General features: G+C 39.7%; 1 protein-coding gene across 1 annotated transcript in view; it reads right to left on the bottom strand.

The window, feature by feature from the left end:
* PDE1C (phosphodiesterase 1C) overlaps positions 1-22,747 on the bottom strand; it is a gene marked incomplete at its 3' end in the record, with an annotated part of 555,036 nt that overhangs the window by 172,607 nt on the left and 359,682 nt on the right. The window contains exon 10 of the mRNA XM_081971280.1: positions 8,344-8,472. Within this exon, the coding sequence (XP_081827406.1) occupies positions 8,344-8,472 (129 nt within the window). The remainder of the gene's footprint in view (positions 1-8,343; positions 8,473-22,747) is intronic.

The following is a 22,747-nucleotide window of genomic DNA, read 5'->3' as shown; positions in this document are numbered from 1 at the left end:
AACCTAAGAGAGGATATAAAATTCTTTAAAATTCAGAAAGATGGGATTTGAATACTTCATTGGTAATATTTTGAAAAGACACTTTAAAATACTGGAAACATTTGGTTGATTTTTGGAAACAACAAAATCTTTTGCTTGAACAAAATCGGAAATAGATTTTTAGCTTTTAAATTGGATATAACCAGTGATATAACCTGTGGTGGGATTCAAATTTTTTACTACTGGTTCTGTGGGCGTGGCTTGGTGGGCATTGCTGGGTGGGCATGGCTAGGTGGGCATGTGACTGGGTGGGTGTGACTGGTTGATCATGTGACTGGATGGGTGTGGTTGGGTGGACATGTGACTGGGTGGGCATGGCCAACTCGACATCACTCACATCAAGAGGTGCCTCACTCAGCCCTTCCAGCCATTCTTCATTATGCCCGGCCTCAACATATCTATGGTTCTGTAAAAATGTTGTTCCCCTTTTTTCGACTTTATTATCTGCATCTACATACTATTGATATACTTTCATGGACCATTGAAACAAGGAAATGGCTCACATGCTTTGCCCAAAAGAGTGATAGACAGATCATAAAACAGGCTTTTGAGGGACTGCCACAAAGAAGGGGGGCAATTAGAACAATTAACTAGTGGAACTACTTCTCTCCAGATGTTCTGGGTGCTCTTTAACTGGAAGTTTTTAAGAAAAAACTGGACAGCCATTTCTCTGAAATGATCCCCCCAACAAAGTCCCTTCTAAGTGTCATTCTGTTATTATGACGCCTTTCCCAGGCCCTCCAGTCAGATCCTCAGTTTTCCTGCCTGAGCAAGAGTTGGACTAGAAGATCTCAGAAGTCCCTTTCAACTCTGTTATTTCATTATTCCTGAGAAACACACACACACACACACACACACACACACACACACACTTTAAACAAATTCACTTGTTTTGGGGATTTTAGAATCAAAAGGTACCTTGGACCAATGGTGGACTGCAAATTTTTTAACAACCGGTTCTGTGTCCTAATGACTGGCTGAGTGGGTGTGGGAAGGTGGTGTGACAGCATTCAGCCTCCTGCAGCACTCTGCTAGTCAAAACAGGGCATGGGGGTTAATTTAAAAAGGTGGGCTTTGCTTTGTGACATCCAGACTCAGGGAGCAAGGGGTGTGAACTGCATATAAAATACACTTTTGTTTGGTTATGAAGAAATTAGATGTACACTAAATGTTGACTGACATTTAGCTACACATCTTCCTAGCAAACAGAAAATTTTGAAGATCCAGATAAAGAGGATTCATTTTTGGATGACTAACCACAGTTTACATATTGGAGGTTCATAAAGGAATGCTGGGAAAGTCTATATTTTAAAGAACATTTGAGGAAAGGCAAGTCAGCCAAGGCTGAGCCATCACTGCTCAGCTCCCCACCTGCCTGCATCTCATCCCCTGCCTGAATTCTCTGCAGCTGATGGGGTTCGCCTGCCGAAGTGTGTGTGGGGAGACCAGGGAGCATCAGGCTATGACATCTGCATCACTCCTCTGCCAGCCAGCCACCCTCATTGGGCCAAGCACTTTGGCCAAGCACAGGCCACCACTGTGCGAATGGTGCAAGCCACATGGGCTGGAAGGTAAGGCTGATGGTGAGGAAGGAAGATCCACTCTGGTGAGAATCCCCCTCCAAGCAGGCAAGGCCCAGCAGCTGCAGAGAATCCAGGGGGGGGGCAAGATGCAGGCTGGTGGGGACCCAAGCGGAGATGGCCCGGCGCTGGCTTGCCTTCCCCTCTGCCACCAGCTACAGGAGAAAGGTATGGTTGCAGGATGAAGAAAGAGGCGGTCATGAGGAAGAAGTGGAGAGAATGAGCAAGGGACCTCTGAAAGAGGGGAAACAGGTGGAGGTAAGTTAGGGTGATACCAGGGTGGAAACTTGTGGGAGCAAGCAGAGCAGTGGGTAGGTGGGGAATGGTGAAGAATGAGCGGGTGGCATGCGGGTGGAGGCCCTAGGAAAGGCCAGAGCCAGGGACTGGTGCATCCCCAGATCCAAGGCAAAAGACAAATGGGCAGCATGAAGGCAGAGGTCCCAGGAAAGGCCAGAACTGGTGCATCCTCCCTCTGAGGTGAAGGACGAGCAGGCTGCATTGCCAACATGGTAGGCTGCAGCAAAGGCAGGCAAACGGGCAAGACACAGAGGCAGGCAAGCTGGCTGGACCACATGGGGGGCAGCCAAGCCAGGATTCAGGTCCTGCTGCTTGCAGGCTCACCCAGGTTGCCAGGCAGATCTGGGCAGCTCAGCTTAGCAGCACGAAGAGTGTCACATGGGATGCAGCCAAAGGCAGGCAAGCTGACTGGCTGCTAGAGACCGTGTAGTCGAGGCAAGTGAGGGAGCCAGATGGAGAGCAGCAGCAGCTATGCTAGGTGCATGGAAAAGATGGGGAATGACTAGGCAGGACAAGGTGGGCAGGGTGGGGTGGGCAGGGCCATGCAGATTTTTTTTTACTACTGGTTCGCCCAAACAGCACCGAACCAGCTGAATCCAACCACTGGGTATAACATTGAAAATCTAGGCCATCTTTTGGTATATGAAAAAAACTACACTATATTTTTACAAGTCTGGAAATGTCCTTGAAGTAACATCTGGGAGACTGTTTTGCTTTTTTTTTTTCTCTTTGTATAATGTTTGATATCTATTTGCTTCATGGCTAAAAAGGAAAAAAATTGAGACTTTTGAAGATTACTAAGTAAAGTAGCTTACAAATACCTGGAATTATCTTTGAACCTACATAGATGACTACCCAGCTTATGAAGAAATGGCAAAACCTGTTGGACTGTGTAGGACTATAAATTATGTCTGATAATTGTATAAAGAGGCAAAAGAAGGAAAATTAAAGGGAAAAAGGAGAGTTATTGGGAAACTTGGAAGAAGCAAACTGACTGGTGGAGGATTACAAAGAATGATAAATACTGTGTATCCTGGAAATGCCTCAACAGGAACAGCTGGGAAATAGTGGAGCTCTGATGGGCTCCGCGAAAATCCAGCTGGACACCCACTGTTAGGGACCCTTGGGTCGGGGCCTGTTCTGGAGGAACAGGTGGAAAAGAAGTGACATCTTGTAGACCAAAGAGGAACTGGCAAGCTGCTTGAAAGGTGGTAAAACTCTTCAAACCAACAGCAGAAGTGGCAGCAGCTTTAATGGCCGCTTTAAAGTCAGGGCTTCTGGGCCAAGCCATATGAGCAGAAGTGCTGGAACAAAGTGCTAGACCTGGGTGAAAAAGTTATCAACCCAAGGTAAAGAAACTTTTAATTTGGAGTAAAAAGAGACCCCGAGTGGAATTTAGTGGCTATTTAACAGAGAGGGGATTTAAACAGGGGGGGAAGGGCGGTGACAAAAATGGAAAGCCCTAGAAGACTTTTATCCTAAACATTTGGACCTGGAAACATTAACAACAATAAAACCATTCGGGGAACTTTCCTTTCTTTCTTTTGCTACCTTTTCATATTTTTTTGAATAAAATGGACTTTGACAGCTTTTGACAGCTAGAACATATTGCCTTAAGCAGAGAGGTAGACATCTAGTGGTGAAAGGAAGAAATTACAAGAACTAACAGAATTTGTCAGGAGAAACCACATCTGCTATTTGACCTTGAATGTAACAAAAAAAAGAGATACTTTGAAGCTGTGAGAATCAACAAAGAAGATTTGTTTTTGCAACAGCGTTTTGGACTGGACTTACTGTTTTGGTGGAAGATAAAAAGCAAATAAAAAGTGGAAGTGGATTTAGAAAGTGGAAATAAGAAAACGGAAAAAAGAATTCTAAGCTTTAAGTGATATAATAGAGAAAGTTTAAAAAATTGTTAAACTAATTAAACATAAAACATAGACGTTTGGATGTATAATGAAATACTTGATATGTTAAAAAATGCATGTGAAATGCTACATGGGAAAAAACAGTGGAAACTCAGAGGGAACACTTAGAACAAGAAGAAGGAGAAAAGGAGAAAGAAAAGGGATTGTATGGAGATCAGGCAGTTATTATAGAAGAAGAAGATATTGAAAAAGAAAGGTTAGATGATTATACTGGGATTCACAGTTATGTACCCAAAGGAGAAAGGGGAGAAATGACCCCAAAAAGGGAAATAGCAAAGGTGGGATCAACGGGGAAAGAAGGGGGGAAATTGGGAAGAGATACTGAAACAACAAGATTAAAAAAGAGAAAAAAGATTGGGAAGGGAAAATACAGGTATTTTAAGATCAAGAAAAAGAAGAGGAAAAAATAGACAAATGGTTGGAAAGAAGAGAATAAAATGAAGTTTCTGAGAAACTAAGAAAAAATGGCTGAAAGGAGGAAAGGAAAGGATTTATTAGCAGAATAGAATGAAACTTAGTAAATATAGCCAACGGTATATATTCAATAAAATGTGTGTGATATAGATTAAAATTACTACTTGTGGATAACTAATGAAATGAAATGTTTACTTTATAAAATTAAACCTGAGGATATGTATTATTAATAGTAAAACAGAATAATAGATGGAAATATGTTAAATTTAATTAACTTTGAGAGGCAAAAGGATATTGTTTATATATTAAGAAAAAAATTAAATTAAGCCAGAGAATATGGAATAAAAATAAGATGACTGAAATGTAAAATGGAAATATAGTGTAAAATGTAATATGCATAATAGAAGATGTAAAGGGGGGGGGAGACCAGGACAATACTTTGTTCACAAAAAAAGTTACAATATGTAATAAAAAATAAAAAAAAACTTTGTTTGATAAATACTGTGCATCCTGAGGAATGATTTTGGGACTAAGAGAATTGTTTTAATGCTGGCTTTTGGTGTTACAGACAACTAAGAGTTTGGGACCTTGGTAGATTATTCAGTAACTTTGCAACTGATTAAAATAAGACAAAATGCTTCAACAGGGAAAAATAAGTATAATTCAAAAAGAAATATTATTGATGTTTCAAAGTATTCATGTAACCATAACAAAGAATCACAGGGAGATAAAGGATTTGATACATAATATAGTTGTGAGACCAGAAAAAGTTCAGCAAATGACAATGAAAAATGAATAGGTAACCCTGGAAATAGAGGAGAAAATAGAAAAAACAGAGGAAAAGATAGAGCTGATAAAACAACCAATGAATCAAAAAGACAAGGGAGAGACTTTATTATTATAAATTATTATTATTATTATTATAGACAATCCAAATGGATCAATTAGACCAGGCAGATTACACATTAAGAGATTAAAAAATAGAATTGGATAAACAAAAAGACTTTCCTAAAATGAGGATAGAGATACTGATAGATGTAGTGAAGGTTTGGCAGTGAGAGATAGAGGTAGAAATACAGGGAATACTTAGATTAAATATGAATGATGCATGGAGATACAAAGCACCAAGGGAGGAGAATGGAAAGAATGCCAAAAAATTGACAAGAATTGAAATACTAAAATGAGCAAGAGATGATGGATAGAAATAAAGCACCTATTAATATAAAATTTGTGCTAATAAGATTTAGAAAGAGGTAGAAATTAGAAAGAGGGAAAATATTGATACATATATATTTATATAATATTTTAAAATTAGAATGTAGATTAATAGATCAAAAGTTGAAATATGATGCTATTATATATATTTAAATAGTGTCATGGTTATTAATGTGTATTAAAATATTGAATAATTAAATGAGAATGATTATATACATGGTTGAGTAAATACTACAATGCTAACAACTTTAATCATAATATTTATAATGTTACTATAATGATATGAGTTTGAATAATGTAATTTACCGGTATATAAAATCCCAAGGGAGAAGTATGGAAAACATTCCAAAATTCAACAAGAATTGAAATATTAAAATGGGCAACAGATGGTGGATAAAAATAGAATACCTACTAATGTAAGATTTGTGTTATTAAGATCTAGAATAAAGGTAGAAATTAGAAAGGGGGGAAATATTATTATGCATATTTCCATATTCCAAAATCAGTATGTAAAGGAAAGGATCAGAAGTTGAAAGATGAGTGTATTATGTATAATGTTTCTATAATGATGTGAATGTGATTAATGTAACTAAGATTACTAAAATTATCAATATCATTACTATTATTTGGTACCAAAACTAACAATACCCAGATGCCACACTGTTCATGTGTTCAATACATACATACACACACACACACACACAAACACACACACACACACACAAACATACATATGGAGCACGGAAGCTGGCAGAGGGCTCAGGCCACCATAGGTGATGTTATGATGGTCACACCGACCCTGGCCATGCCCACCTGGTCCCCCAAAGTCAAATGCAACCCTGATGTGGCCCTCAATGAAATCAAGTTTGACACCATTGATCTAGCCCCGTGATGGTGAACCTATGGCACGCGGAGCCATTTGTCAGGGCATGCGAAGCGCTGCCCTGTCAGCTGGCCAGTGCACATACGCGCACTGGCCAGCTTAGTTCACCTTTTTAAAAGCTATTTTTCACCTTCTCCAGGCCCCCCCGGAGGCTTCAGGGACCGTCTGGAGGCTTCCCTGATGCCTTCGGAGCGCTTAAAACCACCCTCCGAGCAAACAGGAAGTTACTTCCGGGTTGCTCGGAGGGTCGTTTTAAGCGTTCGGAAGGCTTCAGGGACCGTCTGGATGGAGGAGGGAGGGGGGACTCCATAGCCTTCCAGCCATGCGTCCCACACAGGAATCCGTCCCCTTGGGGCTTTGCGTGGGCGTCGCAAGGTTTAAGCCGAAAGGGAGGGGAAGGGGGAGGGGGAAAGTGAAGGGGGCTTTGTTGTCCTCCTTCTCCTTCTCCTCCTTTCCCCCTCCAGCTCGAACGCGACGCCGGGGCCCAGCAGGCAGTGAATAAGTCGGAACCTGCCGACCGGAGGAAGAAGGCAAGAGGCATGTCCTGTGAATGGCGGCAGCAGCGGCGGCGGCAATAGTCGCAACTCGGCGGCGGGCTGCCCCCACTGGGAGATAAAGGAGGGGAAAGGCGGCAGGCAGCCGAGCTCTGAGGACGGAGCCGCCCGCGGGGCTGAGCACGATGCGGCGTGGGGCCGCCTGAGGCCGGGATCGAGGCGGCTGCGCGGCCTGCCTGGCATGGTGCGGCTAGAGGAGGAGGAGGAGGTAGTGGTGAGGGCGGCACGGCCGAGGCCCGATGGACTTCCCTTCAGCCGAGCCCGTCCTGGCGGCGGAGGTGGCGGCGATGTGAAGGCCGGGCCCTGGCGAGTGCGCCGAGGCTGGGTGGAGCGGCGCAAGGACGCCAGGCCCAAGGCGCCGCGGGACGGAGGTGATCCGGGCCCAGGCGATGGAGACGCACGTCTCATGCCTGTTCAGGGACCATCCTGAGGCTTCCCTGAAGCCTTCGGAGCGCTTAAAACCACCCTCCGAGCAACTGTGCTCGGACGGTGGTTTTAAGCATTCTGAAGGCTTCATGGAACCCTCCGAATGTTCCCTGAAGCCTCCGGAGGGCCTCCGGGGGGGCAGGGGAGGCTCTTTTCGCCCTCCCCAGGCTCCTATAAAGCCTCTGGAGCCTGGGGGGCAAAAAAAGCATGTAAAATTGGGGGGGTGCATTGTGCACGCATGTGCACTGGGGGCGCGTGTTGCATTATGGGTGCGGCACACTCGCACACGACCTCCCTGCACTCTCCCCACTTGTGGCACGTGAGCCAAAAAAGGTTCGCCATCGCTGATCTAGCCTATTTTCAGCTTTAAAAGCAGCTAAAAAACAACTAAGCATGATTGTCACAAAAGTATTTTAATGGAGATTTATATTTTAAAAATCTATATAAAGAAAAAAACATATTCTGTAAGTTTCAGAACTTACTGCACTCGTTTAAAAACATGAGTTTTTAAACATGAGTGCAGTAAGTTCTGAAACTTACAGAAGTTTTTCTTTGCCTTTCATGTAAACTAATATGAGAAAATATACAGTTTTGCATGTTTGATCATATTGCTTTTTACTTATGGGTGCTGAAGATGTATTTCTTCTTGGAATACATTGCACTTTTGGGAAATAATTAACAAACTTTGGGAACTAATATTGTTTGGGAGAATTGAACATTTTATCTCATTGATCAGATGTAATTTTTTGTACTATTTTTGTTTTCCTATCATTCTTAGCAACCCTATCAGGTAGCAACCCTATCAGGTGGCAGATTGTTATGGCATTCTTTAAAATGATGTATATTTCAGTTGAATTACTTCAGTATACATTTCCTCTCAACAGCTTCTCACATTAACTGCTAAGCAACTATCTTCTGCTATGTGCTTATGAATCAAGATTTTCACTGAGTATGTTTAATACAGAACAATCATGTTGATAAGCACTACGGTCAACCAGCATTCTTACCTCCAATCATCTTTGGAAAGGTTAGACAAAATGTTCATCTCTTCATCATCTTGCAAAAGTCGAAATGCTGCACTTAGATGATGATTTTCTAACACAGATCGATCATTGTATAGAATGGTTGCATCTGACCTTTAAGCAAAAAAATCAATTTTTATATGCGAAGATTGGTTTTATTCTTCTAGCGATAGCTAAAAATATTATTGTGCAGTACCAAATTATTCATTTTTAGTATTTATTATTTTGTAAGAAATGGATGAGAAAACCAAATTCCATTTTAATTCTTTCAGGCCAGAGAGGTTTCCCCCCACTTCATATGCATTTAATAAACTATTCTAAGAAGCTTCTTGGATGAGAAGTGAAACATCTTCAATTTCAGTTGTCTTTCTAAAAAATCATCTTTGGAACAACCATGATCTGAATGACTGAGAATCTCCATAGATAAATTATTCTAAGGTATTTCATGAAAAGCACAGGTCATTGATAAAACTTGTTTTTATTATTATTACTATTGTCCCTTTCCCTCAAAATGCTGTGGAATAAATCAAATTGCCAGATTATAGTAAAAAAAATCCATACAACTATTTTTATTCAGAGGTAAATTTCATTAACATTAAGGTTATATCTATTTCTAGGAAGTGGCTAGAAGGCAATAATAATGGGATTAACAGATAAATTATTACTATTTTTATTTTGTATTTTATGATTTTAACAGATGAAAAGGAATGCTTCATTTTTCATTGCATGATATTAGTCTTGTATGAAAATTCATTGTGAAAAATCTCTGCAGGATCATACAGTATATTTCACAGCTGAAATGGGTTTCAACATAATTTCCTTTTATTCAAGCTCAAAACAGTAACCACTTCAACAAGAGGTATATTTCTTCCCCAACTTTCTTGGTAACTAGAAGAATGTGTACATATAATGTGAACGCTAACCTGCTCCATCAAAACCAGATGTTTACTGTTAGATAGGGGGTATGAGTGAAGAGACAGGAGGCTCCATTGAAAGAAATATCCTTTATTTCCACTCAAGAAAATTAGACTAAGAAAGCTGCGCCTTTAACAGGGAGCTGTCCAACATTTCAGCCACTGACACTCATCCATTTCTTCCACCGGAGAAATGAACCAATGAGTGAAGCCCTACATTCGCTTCACTCTTATTTGAATATTCAACACCCCTTCCCTCCTGAACCATGAGTTACCCAATCATTTTCATTCAGGGGACATAGTCCCATAGATAGGCAGGACTATGGTGGGTGCATCTGGAACTGCACAGCTCATTTGGCTCAGCAGCAGTGGTCTGAATAGGCAGGTCTTTTGCCACTCCCACTTCATTCTGCAGAAATGCCTCGAAGTTTTCTTGTAGCATGGGCGGTTCTGTTGGCCTAACTTCTTCCCCAACTCCTCACTGGACCCCTGGATCTTCAGAGATTCCTCGCTGGATCCATGGTTCTGCAAATAAGTGTTTGCAAGTCTCCTTCCAGCCTGAGACTAGTGTTGGAATGTGGTTGAATTGGCTTGCAGTGTCCCTAGTTGTTGGGGCTAGTTCTGTTTCTGCTTGTCACCTATAACTATGGTTTAATCATCTCCAGAGTTGGTCAATTTGCCTTCTCCAGATCTTACTGTCCTCTAACTCTACTTGGTAGGATTAGGGGGCTGTGATTTGGACTATCTTGGCTGGCACCTATGTAGCACCCCCCCCCCCCATGTAATTTTGTGCATATACTAGGTCACTTTCCTAAATGACTGACATTTACTGGTCGAGTCCATGGGTGTCTCTGCGTTATATTGTGGGTGCAGCTGTCCAGTTGTGACCCTATTTTCCTGCCCATTAAAAGTTCTGATGAACTCCTATGTATGGTGGCACTTGGTGTAATGTGTTGCGTTAATAGTAGTTTATCTATCTTTTCTTGCCTCCTGATTTTGGCCACTGTGAAGGGGCCGGTCGCAAAGTCTTTGACTAACAGGATGGATGTGGCTGGTGCTGGGTCTTTAACAATATCTGGAAAAGGGCACTGACTGAGGGTGTCCCATGGTCAATGGTTTTGCCCAGCCGATGGACGAGGCGATAGTTATAAGTGGCCAGGAAAACAATTCACCTGGTCATTTAGGGTAAAAACATGTTTGGGGTTGGTTGGTTTCCTTCGAGTAGCAGTTTGTGATCTGTGATTAATTCAAACTCCCTTCTATATAGATACTTGTGGAGATGCTTGACCCTTGCTACTGCAGCTAGTGCTTCCTTATCCAGTTGGCTGTAGTTTCATTAGTTTTTTGACAACATCTTTGAGTAAAACGTGATTGGCACCTCTCTGGCTGCCAAACAGTAACGTTTGGCAGCCAGTGACTAAGGACAGGTCTGATGCCAAAAGGGGAAGCCTCACAGGTTAATATGAGGGGTAAGATTTCATTGTATTGTATAAGAATGCAATTTGATGTTAAAAGTTCCTTTATGGCTTTGAAGGCAGATACTTCTTTACACCCCCAGACCCACTCTGCCTTTTTATCCAATGAACCGGTGAAGTGGTTCAGCGACTGTTGCCTTTTGTGGCAGGAAAATGCTGTAAAACTTCAATAAGCCTAGGAAAGCTTAAAGTTCTGTTTTATTGGTTGGAGTGGGGTCTTCTTGAATTGCCTTTATTTTATTGTTTGTGGGATGAATGCCCGACTCATCAATTAAATATCCCTAAAATTCAACTTGGGATATGGCTATCTGGCATTTTTCTTTCTTCACCTTAAATCCTGCTTCCTGAAGCTGACTCAGGATTATCCGTAATCACTGGATTAATTGTTCTTCGTCTTTTGCTGCCATGAGGACATCATCAAAATGAGGCAACACAAATTGAATGCCCTGAAGGAGGTCCCCCATTATGCTTTGTAATAGTCCTGGGGCCACTCTTACCCCAAATTGCAATCTCCGGCATTTAAATGTCCCTCTATGTGTTACAATTGTTTGTGCCTCTGCCATGGCATTGTCAACAAGCAACTGCTTGGGCAAAATCAAGTTTGGCAAAGATTTTTCTCTTGCCCAGAGAATGCAACAGGTGTTGTATCATTGGCACAGGATATGCACTCTGTTGCAATGCATTTTTGGCTGTACATTTATAGCCAGCACAGAAACAAACTGAACCATCTGGCTTGATTGGTGTGATAATTGGTGTCTCCCACTTTGCATGATCAAATGGCTCCAAAAACTCCTGTGCAATTTGTTTGTCTAATTGCTCATCTATTTTGGGGCAGAGAGCAAAAGGGACTCTTTGTGGTTTCAGTCTGACAGGGGCTTCTTGGGGGTCTAGGTTAAATGAAATAGGGGTCCCCTTATACTTGCCTAGGCTTCCATTGAAGACATCACTGAATTCTATTATCACAGCCTCTATGTCGTCCTCTTGGATAGTGTTGATGCCAGTCCATCCCAAACCCAGGGCATCGAACCACTCTAACCTGATCAGGCTGGGAAGGTCTTTGTCCACTATGGTCAGCAGTAGTGGCCTCTCAAATTGTTTGAATTGTACTTGGAAGAGCTCACACTGGGATGCATTTCCCTTGTTGGTCTTTTAAAAGGATCTTCTGCAGTTTTAGCTGCTTTCTAGTGAAACTCGGAATCACTTTTTTTTATTTAAATTTTTGTTTATTTACAAACATGCAAAATACACACAGAGAGAACTTAGATGTACACCACATTTACACAATATGGTATGAACAGGAACTTCCTGTTCTTTCTAATAGCAATTGCCAATTGATACCATTCTCCTTATATTATTTTCCCTTCTAATATATTTCATTTACATTTCACCATTCTTAATCCTCTTATTTTACTCATCCGTCTGCTATATTGGCTGATTACCTCTAGTAAATTTAAACCTCCTTGATGCATATATATGTGTGCTAATTCTCCTTAACTACTATTTTGGGCTTTATTGTCTTCCTTCATTGATCCTTGTTTCTTTCCTCTATCCACCTATACCATTTATCCCATATCTGATAGTATTCTGTTTCTTCTTTTTCCTGGATTTCTTTCATTAATTCATCCATTTCGGCACAGTCCATCACCTTTCTTATTATTTCATCTTCACTTGGAATTAATTTGTTTTTCCATTTTTGAGCAAAGGCAATCCTTGCCACCATAATTATATGTAAAATTAAATACTGGATTTCTTTTTTATATTTTGCAGTCATTATTTCTAGTAAAAAAAAAAAAAAACTTCAGATTTCCAATCTATTTTGACTCCTGTTATTGCCTCTAGCCAATTTTTGATCCTTTTCCAAATTTTTTTAGCCTTCTTACAAGTCCACCATAAGTGGTAATATGTTCCATGTATTGATTCACATTTCCAACATTTTGGGGAGGTATTTGCTGAGATTTTAGCTACCTTGTTGGTGCCAGGTGCCATCTATGAAACATTTTGTACTGTTTTCCTTGTATGCAACTGATAGTGTCATTTTTAAGTTTGTTCCCCAAATTTTTTCCCATTTGTCTAATTCAATATTATAGCCAAAGTTCTGTGCCAATTTTGTCATTTGTTCTTTCATGATTTCTTCTTCCAGTTTATACTTCAGGAGAAATTTATATATTCTCCCTATCATCTTTCTATTTGAACTTGAATTATTTGATCCAGTTCGTGTGGTTCCATTTTGATGCCATACAATTTAGTATCATTATTGTGTTTAGTTTTGATTTGTAAGTAGGTTAGCCAGGCAACTTTCATGTTTTGTTCTGTCAATTCTTCAATTGTTTTTAAATTTCCCTGTCCATTAATTAAGTCTCTGTATCTTAACATTTTATTCATATCTGTAAAATTTGGATGCATCGTCCTTTCTGTCGGGGATAGTCAATTCGGGATTTTCACATAGTGGTTTTTTAAAGTTTTGAGCCAGTTTTGCAATAGCGCTTTTCTAATTAGATATTTTTGAAAGTATTTGTGTGTTTTATTTTTATCATCCCATAAGAATGTGTGCCAACCTGCTTGGAAATCATAGCCTTCTAAGATCAGAATTCTTTTATTTTTTAGTTCTATCCAATCCTTCACCCATGTTATTGTTACTGCTAACGTATATAATTCCCAATTTGGTAATTCTAAACCTTCCCTCTCCTCGCTGTCTTGCATTGACTTTAGTTTGATCCTCGCTTTTCATCCTTGCCAGATGAACCTAGCAGTTATTTTGTTTAATTCTTGAAAGAAAGTTTTACCCGGATTGATAGCTGCAGCTTGCAACAAAAATAAAATTCTTGGTAAAATATTCATTTTAATTTTGGCTATGCATTCCATTAGTGATAGCTGAATATGTTTCCAGCTTTCTAAATCTTTCTTTATTTGTTTCACTAGTTTATTGTAATTATCGTCTTTAATTGTAGAACATTTTGCCAACATCCACATCCCCAAGTATTTCACTTTCTTAATTATTTGCAATTTGGTTGCTAATTCCAGTTCCTCTTCTTGCTTTTTTGTCATATTCTTGGTTATCATTTTTGTTTTGCTTTTATTGATTTTTCATCCTGCCACTTCACCATATTCTTCTAATTTTTGAATTAATTTCAGACTGGATTCTAATGGATCTTCTAGAAGAAACATTGTCATTGGCATAGGCTTGGATCATATATTCTTCACTTTTGAGTCTTAAACCTTTTATTCCCTGGTCCTTCCTAATTTCATTTAATAATATTTCCAGAGTTAATATAAACAGCAAAGGAGAGATGGGGCATCACTGTCTAACTCCCTTTTTTATTTCGATCTTCTCTGTTAGTTCTCCGTTCATCAGAACTTTGGCTGTCTGACTGCTATAATGTTTTTCTATCATTTTTGTAATTTTTTCTCTGAATTTCATCCTATCTAATTATGTTATTATAAATTTCCAAATTACATTATCAAATGTTTTTTGTGCATCAAGGAAAACCAGTACCATTTACTTTTCTGCATGCGCCTCATAATATTCTATTATATCTAAGATGACTCTCGCATTATTTTTAATGCATCTGTGAGGTAAAAATCTGTTATGGTCTGGGTGTATTCGTTCACTTAAAACCTGTTTAATTCTTCCTGCCATAATTGTTGCAAATATTTTATAATCGGAATTCAGTAATGAAATTGGCCTGTAATTTTGGATTTCTTGTAGGTTGGCTTCTTCTTTCAGGATTAATGATATTATTGCTTTCGTCCATGATTCAGACATCTTGGCCTTCTCTAAAACTTCATTAAACATTTCCACTCCTAGTTATTCCAGTATTATTTTATTATATTTATATAACTCCACCGGTATTCCGTCTGGTCCTGGGGTTTTATTATTTTTCTGGCTTTTCAGGACTAATTCCACTTTAGCTAACATTATTGGCCTGTTTATCGTCTCCCTTTGTTCTTTTGAGATTGGGGTTAAACACTTTTCTGTGTTTAAATATTGTTTTATCTTAGTTTCCTCCACATTATCTTGTGCATATAGTTTTGCAAAATATTTATGAATAATATGCTTCTTTTCTTCCCCTTTATATTGAATTTTTCCCTCATTATCTTTTAGTTGGCATATCATCCTTTTTTCACTTTCATTCTTCAATCTGTATGCCAGCCATCTGGCTGCTTTAATTTTCTGCGCTAATTCCTTTTGAGTTATTAAGTTGATATTATGTTTTATCATCTCTCTTTTTTCTTTTTTAATTTTATTCTTTGGGTCTTTCTGTAGTTCAGCTTCAGCTTCCATAACTTCCTTTTGCATACATGTTGCTCTTTTTGTTTTCTAATTTTTTTTTTTGCAATGTAGGCGATCGTGTGGCCTCTTGTGTATGCTTTCATAGTATCCCAGAGAATTTGAATTGAGGTGTCTTCTTTTTTATTTATTCTAAAGGATTTAGGTAACGTATTTTTTTTGTTTTATTTTTCTTCTGATTTCATAGTCCATTTTTTTATCCACTATTGTGTTATAATCCCCAATTAAGCAAATATTTTCATATTTTAGTTCATTTATTTTGTTGTGTAGTTTCCTATAGAATTCCTCTAGCTTCTGATTTGGTGTATATATCATTATTAATAATATCAAATTTTCTGTTATCTCTAATTCAATCATTAGAATCCTGCCTTCTTCATCAGAGTATACTGTTTTAGAATTTATTTTTTTCCTTTATATAAACTGCTATCTCTCTTTTTTTATCTGCCAGTGCTGCATATAATTTTCCTAATTTTTTTGTTTTCCAGTAAATTAATATGCTCCCTTTTAATGTGCACTTCCTGTATACAGGTTATATCTGTCTTCAGTTTCCTCAGTTTGTTAAACATCTGCGCTATTTTTTTTTTGGTGCATTCAGTCCATTCAAGTTTATCAAGATAACTGTTATTTCCTGGTCCATCTTTAGATGGGGTGTTTTTTTATTGCTTCTGGTTTGTATCTGACTTTTTCCTCTTGCACCTTCCCTTTCTGCACTCTCTCTTTCTTGCCTGTTCTTCTTTCATGTTTCTTTCCTTGTCTTCTGATGTTTCTTCTTCTTGGCTTCTACTTTCTAAATCCTCTTTACTTCCTTGTTCTTCTTCCCATGTGCAGTATTTTTCATAGAATTCCTGTGCTTCTTCTATATTCTCTATTTTATATTTTTTTTCCTTGCCAAGAGACCAATATCCCTTCTGGTACCAACCATCCGTACATTATTCTGTTTTTATTTAACTGATTAGTTAAGAATTGGTACTGTCTACATTGTTCCCATACTCTCCGTGGAATCTGTTTGAGAGTAATCAGCTCTTTTCCCTTGTACGTTATTGTCCCTTCTCTGGTTTTTTGTGCACTTCATCTCTACTTGTTTTTTGGCAAATTTTACATGCACTTCTCTCGGTAGCCTATGTCTTCTAGCATAATTAATATGCACACGGTAAGCCTCATCAATGTCTCCTCTCAACTCTTGTTCTTTTCTCTGTAAAATTTCAGTGAAGATTTCGATCATTTTTCCTTTCAGGTCTTCCTCTTTTTCTTCTGCTATGTTTTGGAATCTTCGATAGAATGAAGCTCTTTTGTTCTCAAGTCAGATTATTGATAACTCTAATTCTTTATTGACTTGTAAATATTTCAACTCCATTTTTTCCATCTTCTGATCTGTTTGTTCTATTTTTGTTTCAATGTTGTGGATTTTCTGTTCGTTGATTGCTAATGTCAGGCCTGTAGTTATGTTTCTTTTAGGATCTTTGGCCTGCCACACTTTCTATTATTTTTCTATGCTATTTCATTAGTGTAGTAGTTGGGAGGGGGGAATAGAAAGGAGTAGGATTGTGGAATGTATTGTTGTCATTCTTTTATAGAAGCTCAAGGTCATCTTTTGTCTCCGAACCGCAACACCTGACCGGAAGCAGAGGGGTGTAGATGCCAGCGTGGAAGATGATTATTGGAACATGTGATGGATTATGGGGTGTGGGGATAGATCATGAACTTTCAACTGGGTGGAATTCCAGGAAGAACAGAGAGTTGGATTTCCATAGACGTGCTTACTTGCCTGTATGATTAAATTGGAACTTTAAGGATGATTCTGCCTTGGTCTCTGATTGATTTCATACATGGTATTTAGAACGCTGACAGCTAAAACATTCTGTATCCTTTCAATTTTGTCATCAACGTTTTTGATATTTCCTTTCAATTCTCCCATGTTGTTTTTTTCTTCTTCGTGGTTCTTCCTTGTCTCTTTGTGATTTGTAGCCATCGCTTCTTGGTTTTTTGTCAATGTCTCTTGTATCATCTGGAGCATCAATTGCATACTCTGCATTGTTTGTACTGGTCCCGTTGTTCCTGCTACCGTTTCGCCTTTCTCCAGCCCCAATGCGCTCTCGATTGATCTTTAATTTAAGGGCGAGGATGTTGCTGAAGCAGGGTTGGATGCTGTTTTTTCCCTGACTTTGCTAAGTTAGTATTAGTTGCCATTTTTATCCCTCTATTTATCCTCACCCACAGTTGCATACAGATTCTATTTTACTTCTAACTTATCGGCAATATCAGCAATATCAGTAATTATATATCTCAATATTTAACACTAATTAACCTTCCTTAATATCACATTTCAATATCTAAACATTCCTATATATTATTCTATCCCGAGGAGAGTAAATACTGTCTATTTGTAGAGTGTCCCCTCCAAAAAAAAAAAAAGAACACTTGCTCCCTTCATTACCTGAATTGTTCCCAATTGAAACTCTGTTCCAAGTTCAGCTATTCTTTGGAAAGACAAAAGAGTAGAAAGAGGAGCAGAAAAAAAAATTAATAACCAGCCCAACTGTTATACAATCCTTTGTATGCTTTCCAGGTTTTCTCAGCAGCCAATATATCCCGCTCCTGTTGTCGATGCCAGCTTTTCTTTCTCCTCCTTCTCCTATCGGGTTTCTCACTGCGGCCACTTCCATTCTATTATTCACGCTGTCACTTTCAACTCAGTGTCTCAGCTCTCCCTACTTTTTCGGCAAAGATCTGGACTGCAAAAACAGCCTCCGTCACAGAGCTTTTTTCTTTTCAGCTCACCCTCTCCGCCAATTTCGCATTGTCCTCCTTTTCTTCGGGTTGTCAATGATAAGAAATGTCTCGATTTCAACTGCTTTCTCTATCTGCTTCCCTCTTATGTGGTCACCATCGCTCCGGTCCTGTCCAAGTGGCAGGATAGATCCTTGTCCATTTAGTGGGAATCACTTTCTTTATGGTAGTTCAGGATACGATAGACAAATAGGATCCAAATTGAATGAAATTTTCTTGATTTATACTCATCAGCATGCCCCACTATTGTTTAATGGATCTCTCTTGCTTCTGCTGGCCAGTTGTCTCCCCTCTTGTATTTGGAAAATGGCACTTTCCAGAAACTCAGCTGAGACTCATGTGGCTGTGTCTGGGTTATCAGTGGTCTTAAGGAGTGATAGGTGGGTTGGCTTGCTTGACAAGCCTTGGTTATGTGGCCTTTTTGCTCACATCACCAGCAAATTGCATCTTTAAATTTACAAACTACCCTGGGGTGATTCCCACCACAACCAGCACAAGCTGATGGTCTTTGCCTCACTTCTGCCTCCAGTCAGATTTTATTTGGTGGATGTCCTCATCCTCTTCAGTACTTACATCATTCTTCATGCCCTCTGAATGCTTGGCTGCTGTTCCCCTTGAGGAATGGACACTGCTCACCTTTCGGATAGTAGCATCAGACTTCTTAGATGTCTCAGTGCCCCGTGTTTCCTCTAGGGCATCCTTAAACGTGATGTTCCTCTTAGCTAACAGTCACTTTTGCATGCTTAAATCCCGCATCCCCAATACTAGCCTATCTCACATCATTTCCTCCAGATTAATAAATAAACATTCAGCTGCAATCTCCCTCAAATTAGCAACAAAGTCATTTATTGTCTCACCCATTTTCTAATCTCTGAAGTAGAATTCATGCCCGCAGGCTAATAGGGATGCTGAGAGTGAATAATGCTCTTTCAAGGTATCTTGCAGGGTGATTCATTCAATAGTCTGAAAGGGATTTAGCCATCTTCTAGATTCACGGTTCACAGTAACTCAAGAATAGTGCCATTTTTGGGGATCTGACAAGTCTAGGAGGTTATTAGCTTCCATGAACATTCAAAATTGCCCCATGTACAAAGACCACTCCTCCATAGCCAGATCAAAGGGTGCTGGTTGTGCATGTGTTGTCATCTTGGGATGGCCAATTGCAGGTTGCAGGGTTTCTGCAAAGATGGCCACTGATGCCACACGTTGTGTCATCTTTTGTTCTGTTCTAGTATATCACCTTCATCATCAGTGTTAGATAGGGAGTATGAGTGAAGAGGCAGGTGGCTTCATTGAAAGAAATATCCTTTATTTCGACACTGGAAAATAACACTAAGAAAGCCATGCCATTAACAGGGAGCTGTCCGATACTTCAGCCACTGATACTTGTTTATTTCTCCCACTGGAGAAATGAACCAATGAGTGAAGCCCTAAGTTGGCTTCACTCATACTTGAATATTCAACATTTACCTGTCACCTTTTTACTAAAGTACTCCCACAGGGACCCAAATATTATTCTCTATTATTCATCATATGTCCATCAGCCCATCAGTTTCATGACACGCTGAAGTGTTACTGCACTTCATACACAGGAAGCTTATAGGTTGATCCCTGACAATGAACATTAACAATGATATACTTTCAAAATATCTGTCTTTTTCCTTACATATATTTCCTTAAATCATCTGTTCTGGACTCGGTAATATTTTAGTTCCTCCCCTACTCATCCCCTAAGTTTTCCAATACCTGAATTGTGAGCTTTTCTGAACCCTATCTATAACTTTAATTGTAGAAATTTGATGGATAACAATGCCTCTGCCCTATTTATCGGCATTTTGTCTTTAATTTATTCCAACTGAGTTAGTATGTCCATCCTCACTCTTGCAAATACAATAATACAATAGTAGAGTTGGAAGGGAACTTGGAGGTCTTCTAGTCCAACCCCCTGCCTAGGCAGGAAACCCTATACCGTTTCAGACAGATGGCTATCCAACATCTTCTTAAAGGCTTCCAGTATTGGGGCATTCACAACTTCTGGAGGCAAGCTGTTCCACTGATTAATTGTTCTAACTGTCAGGAAATTTCTCCTCAGTTCTAAGTTGCTTCTCTCCTTGATTAGTTTCCACCCATTGCTTCTTGTTCTACCCACAGGTGCCTTGGAAAATAGTTTGATTCCCTCTTCTTTGTGGCAACCCCTGAGATATTGGAACACTGCTATAATGTTTCCCCTAGTCCTTCTTTCTTTTAAGCTAAACATACCCAGTTCCTGCAACCGTTCTTCATATGTTTTAGTCTCCAGTCCCCTAATCATCTTTGTTGCTCTTCTCTGCACTCTTTCTAGAGTCTCCACATCTTTTTTACATCATGGCGACCAGAACTGAATGCAGTATTCCAAGTGTGGCCTTACCAAGGCATTATAAAGTGGTATTAACACTTCACATGATCTTGATTCTATCCCTCTGTTTATGCAGCCTAGAACTGTGTTGGCTTTTTTGGCAGCTGCTGCACACTGCTGGCTCATATTTAAATGGTTGTCCACTAGGACTCCAAGATCCCTTTCACAGTTACTACTACTGAGCAAGGTATCATCTATACTGTACCTGTGCATTCCGTTTTTGTTGCCTAAATGTAGAACCTTACTCTTTTCACCATTGAATTTCATTTTATTAGATAGTGCCCAATGTTCAAGTTTGTCAAGATCCTTCTGTATCTTAAGCCTATCTTCTGGAGTGTTGGCTATTCCTGCCAGCTTGGTGTCATCTGCAAATTTGATGAGTTCCCCATTTATTCCCTCATCCAAATCATTGATGAAGATGTTGAAGAGTACTGGGCCTAAAACAGAGCCTTGGGGTATTCCACTGCATACTTCCCTCCATGTAGATGCAGTTCCATTGAGGACTACATGTTGAGTGCTGTTGGTCAGCCAGTTGGTCAGCCAGCCACATTCTTCTACTTTATCTAGTAGTAGGTTATGGTCTACCTTATCAAAAGCCTTACTGAAGTCCAAGTAAACTATATCAACGGCATTCCTCTGGTCCACTAATTTTGTCACATTATCAAAGAATGCAATAGAATTAGTCTGGCATGATCTATTTTTGACAAATCCATGTTGGCTTTTGGCTATTACTTTATTTACTTCTAGGTGTTCACAAATTCGTTGCTTGATTATTTTTTCCAGAAACTTTCCTGCTATTGAGGTCAGGCTGATAGACCTCTTCTTGACCTCTTTGATACCATTAACCAGCAATTGGAGTTGAGAGTGGGCAGCACAGTTCTGTGTTGATTCATCTCCTTACTCTGAGTCTGGTTCTGCACAGTGTGGTTAGGGACTGAGAGATCCAACCCACAGCCTTTCTTTGTAAGTACATTAGGATTTGTCCTCTCTCACCTCCTTTTTAGCACTACATGGATGAAATCACCTACACTAGTGAAATCACCCATCACCACAGGATAAGGCATTGTTAGTATGCATATGATATCCAATTGTGTATCTCCATCTTGGGTGAATTAAGGGATGTTGTGAATGTTCCAGTTTGCTTCCTGGCCCAATGGATTATCATTTTTAAAGCCATTCTTGGCATGGGGCCACCTCTCTTCCAAATTATAGTCACATGTTGTCATAAGTCAAGCAGAGGATATCAATTAAAGATTTTTGCCTGATAGGATCCACGAAGAGAGTCTGATCTACTCTTCTTCCTGTTCTATGGAACATTGTGCCCCACCCCTTAATGAGATCAATCCCTGGCCTACCAAAAGAACATGAAGACCTGGCTCTCCCAATCTGCATGGGTATCAAAAAGTGAAATAAAACTTTGAGGTTGATGACTGCAGCAGGAAGTTGCTGGCCTGAGAATGTTGGTAGCCTGAGAATGCTCCCTCTGTCTTTTAATTTATCTTTTATCCTTGTTCTTATTTATTTGTTATTTAGTTTTAATTATAACAGTATCTTTCATATGATTTTATGACTTTTTATCTATAAATTGCTCAAATAGTAATAGTAATAGATAGTAATACCAAAATCTGATTTAGAAATAAAAATCCTGTCATGAAAAGCCAACTGAATTTTCTTTTTATAGTCTTTATAGTAATTTATAGACTTTATACTAATTTATTATTCAAATTCTCTTCCTTTTCTTTTCCTTTTATATCCAATATCATCAGTTCTAGACTAGAATTTTTGAAAATATTAATCCACCTACACAAATAATTCATCATGGTTTTAGCTTCCATTTAAGACCTATAAACAATTATAAATAATATTGTTGTGTGGACTTTGTCTTCTTCCTGTCTTTTATATGTCTAATCCGGGTGTTAGCAATCTGCAATTCTGGAGCTGCATGTAGCTTTTTCAGCCCTCTGCTGTGGTTCCCGACGCCGCTGCCAGGCATGCGCAGCACAGTGAAAGTTAATGTGCTTCCCAATGTGGGAGATGGGGTCCCCTCCTCCTCCTGGAGCCCATTACAATGCGGAGCTACAATGTAACCCTCCCCACTCACCCCTGACAATAGCAGCAGCATTGACTGCAGTGCAGCATGGGGCAGATCAGTGTCTCGGGGTGGACACCCTGGACGTTCACATGTCCACCACCAAACGAGGCCAGAAATAACCACCCACCACTTCCTGCTGCAGTCAGGAGAGAGGGGGGGAGGGAGGGAGGGGGAGAGGGAGAGATTGATTTGACTCAACTTGATTCAACTCCATCTGCTCTGCTGTCTCCGCCTTTGCCCAGTTTTGCAAGGATTCAGTGGATGCTGCCTTGGTGATGGGGTTGTCCCATACTTTGCTTGTCAAGCATCTTTGGGGGCACCTGGGGACTCTATTTTCTGGCCACTTTGGACTGAGTTGTAGGATGTGTAAGCATGCCTGTGTGAGTGTGCTGCTGATTGGGATGATGCTCTCTGAAATCTGTGCGGTGATCTAAGATG

This window comes from Natrix helvetica (assembly GCF_964273705.1).
Source record: "Natrix helvetica genome assembly, chromosome: Z".
In the NCBI taxonomy this organism is placed as follows: Eukaryota; Metazoa; Chordata; class Lepidosauria; order Squamata; family Natricidae; genus Natrix; species Natrix helvetica.
This window is presented reverse-complemented; position numbering and strand designations above follow the sequence as displayed.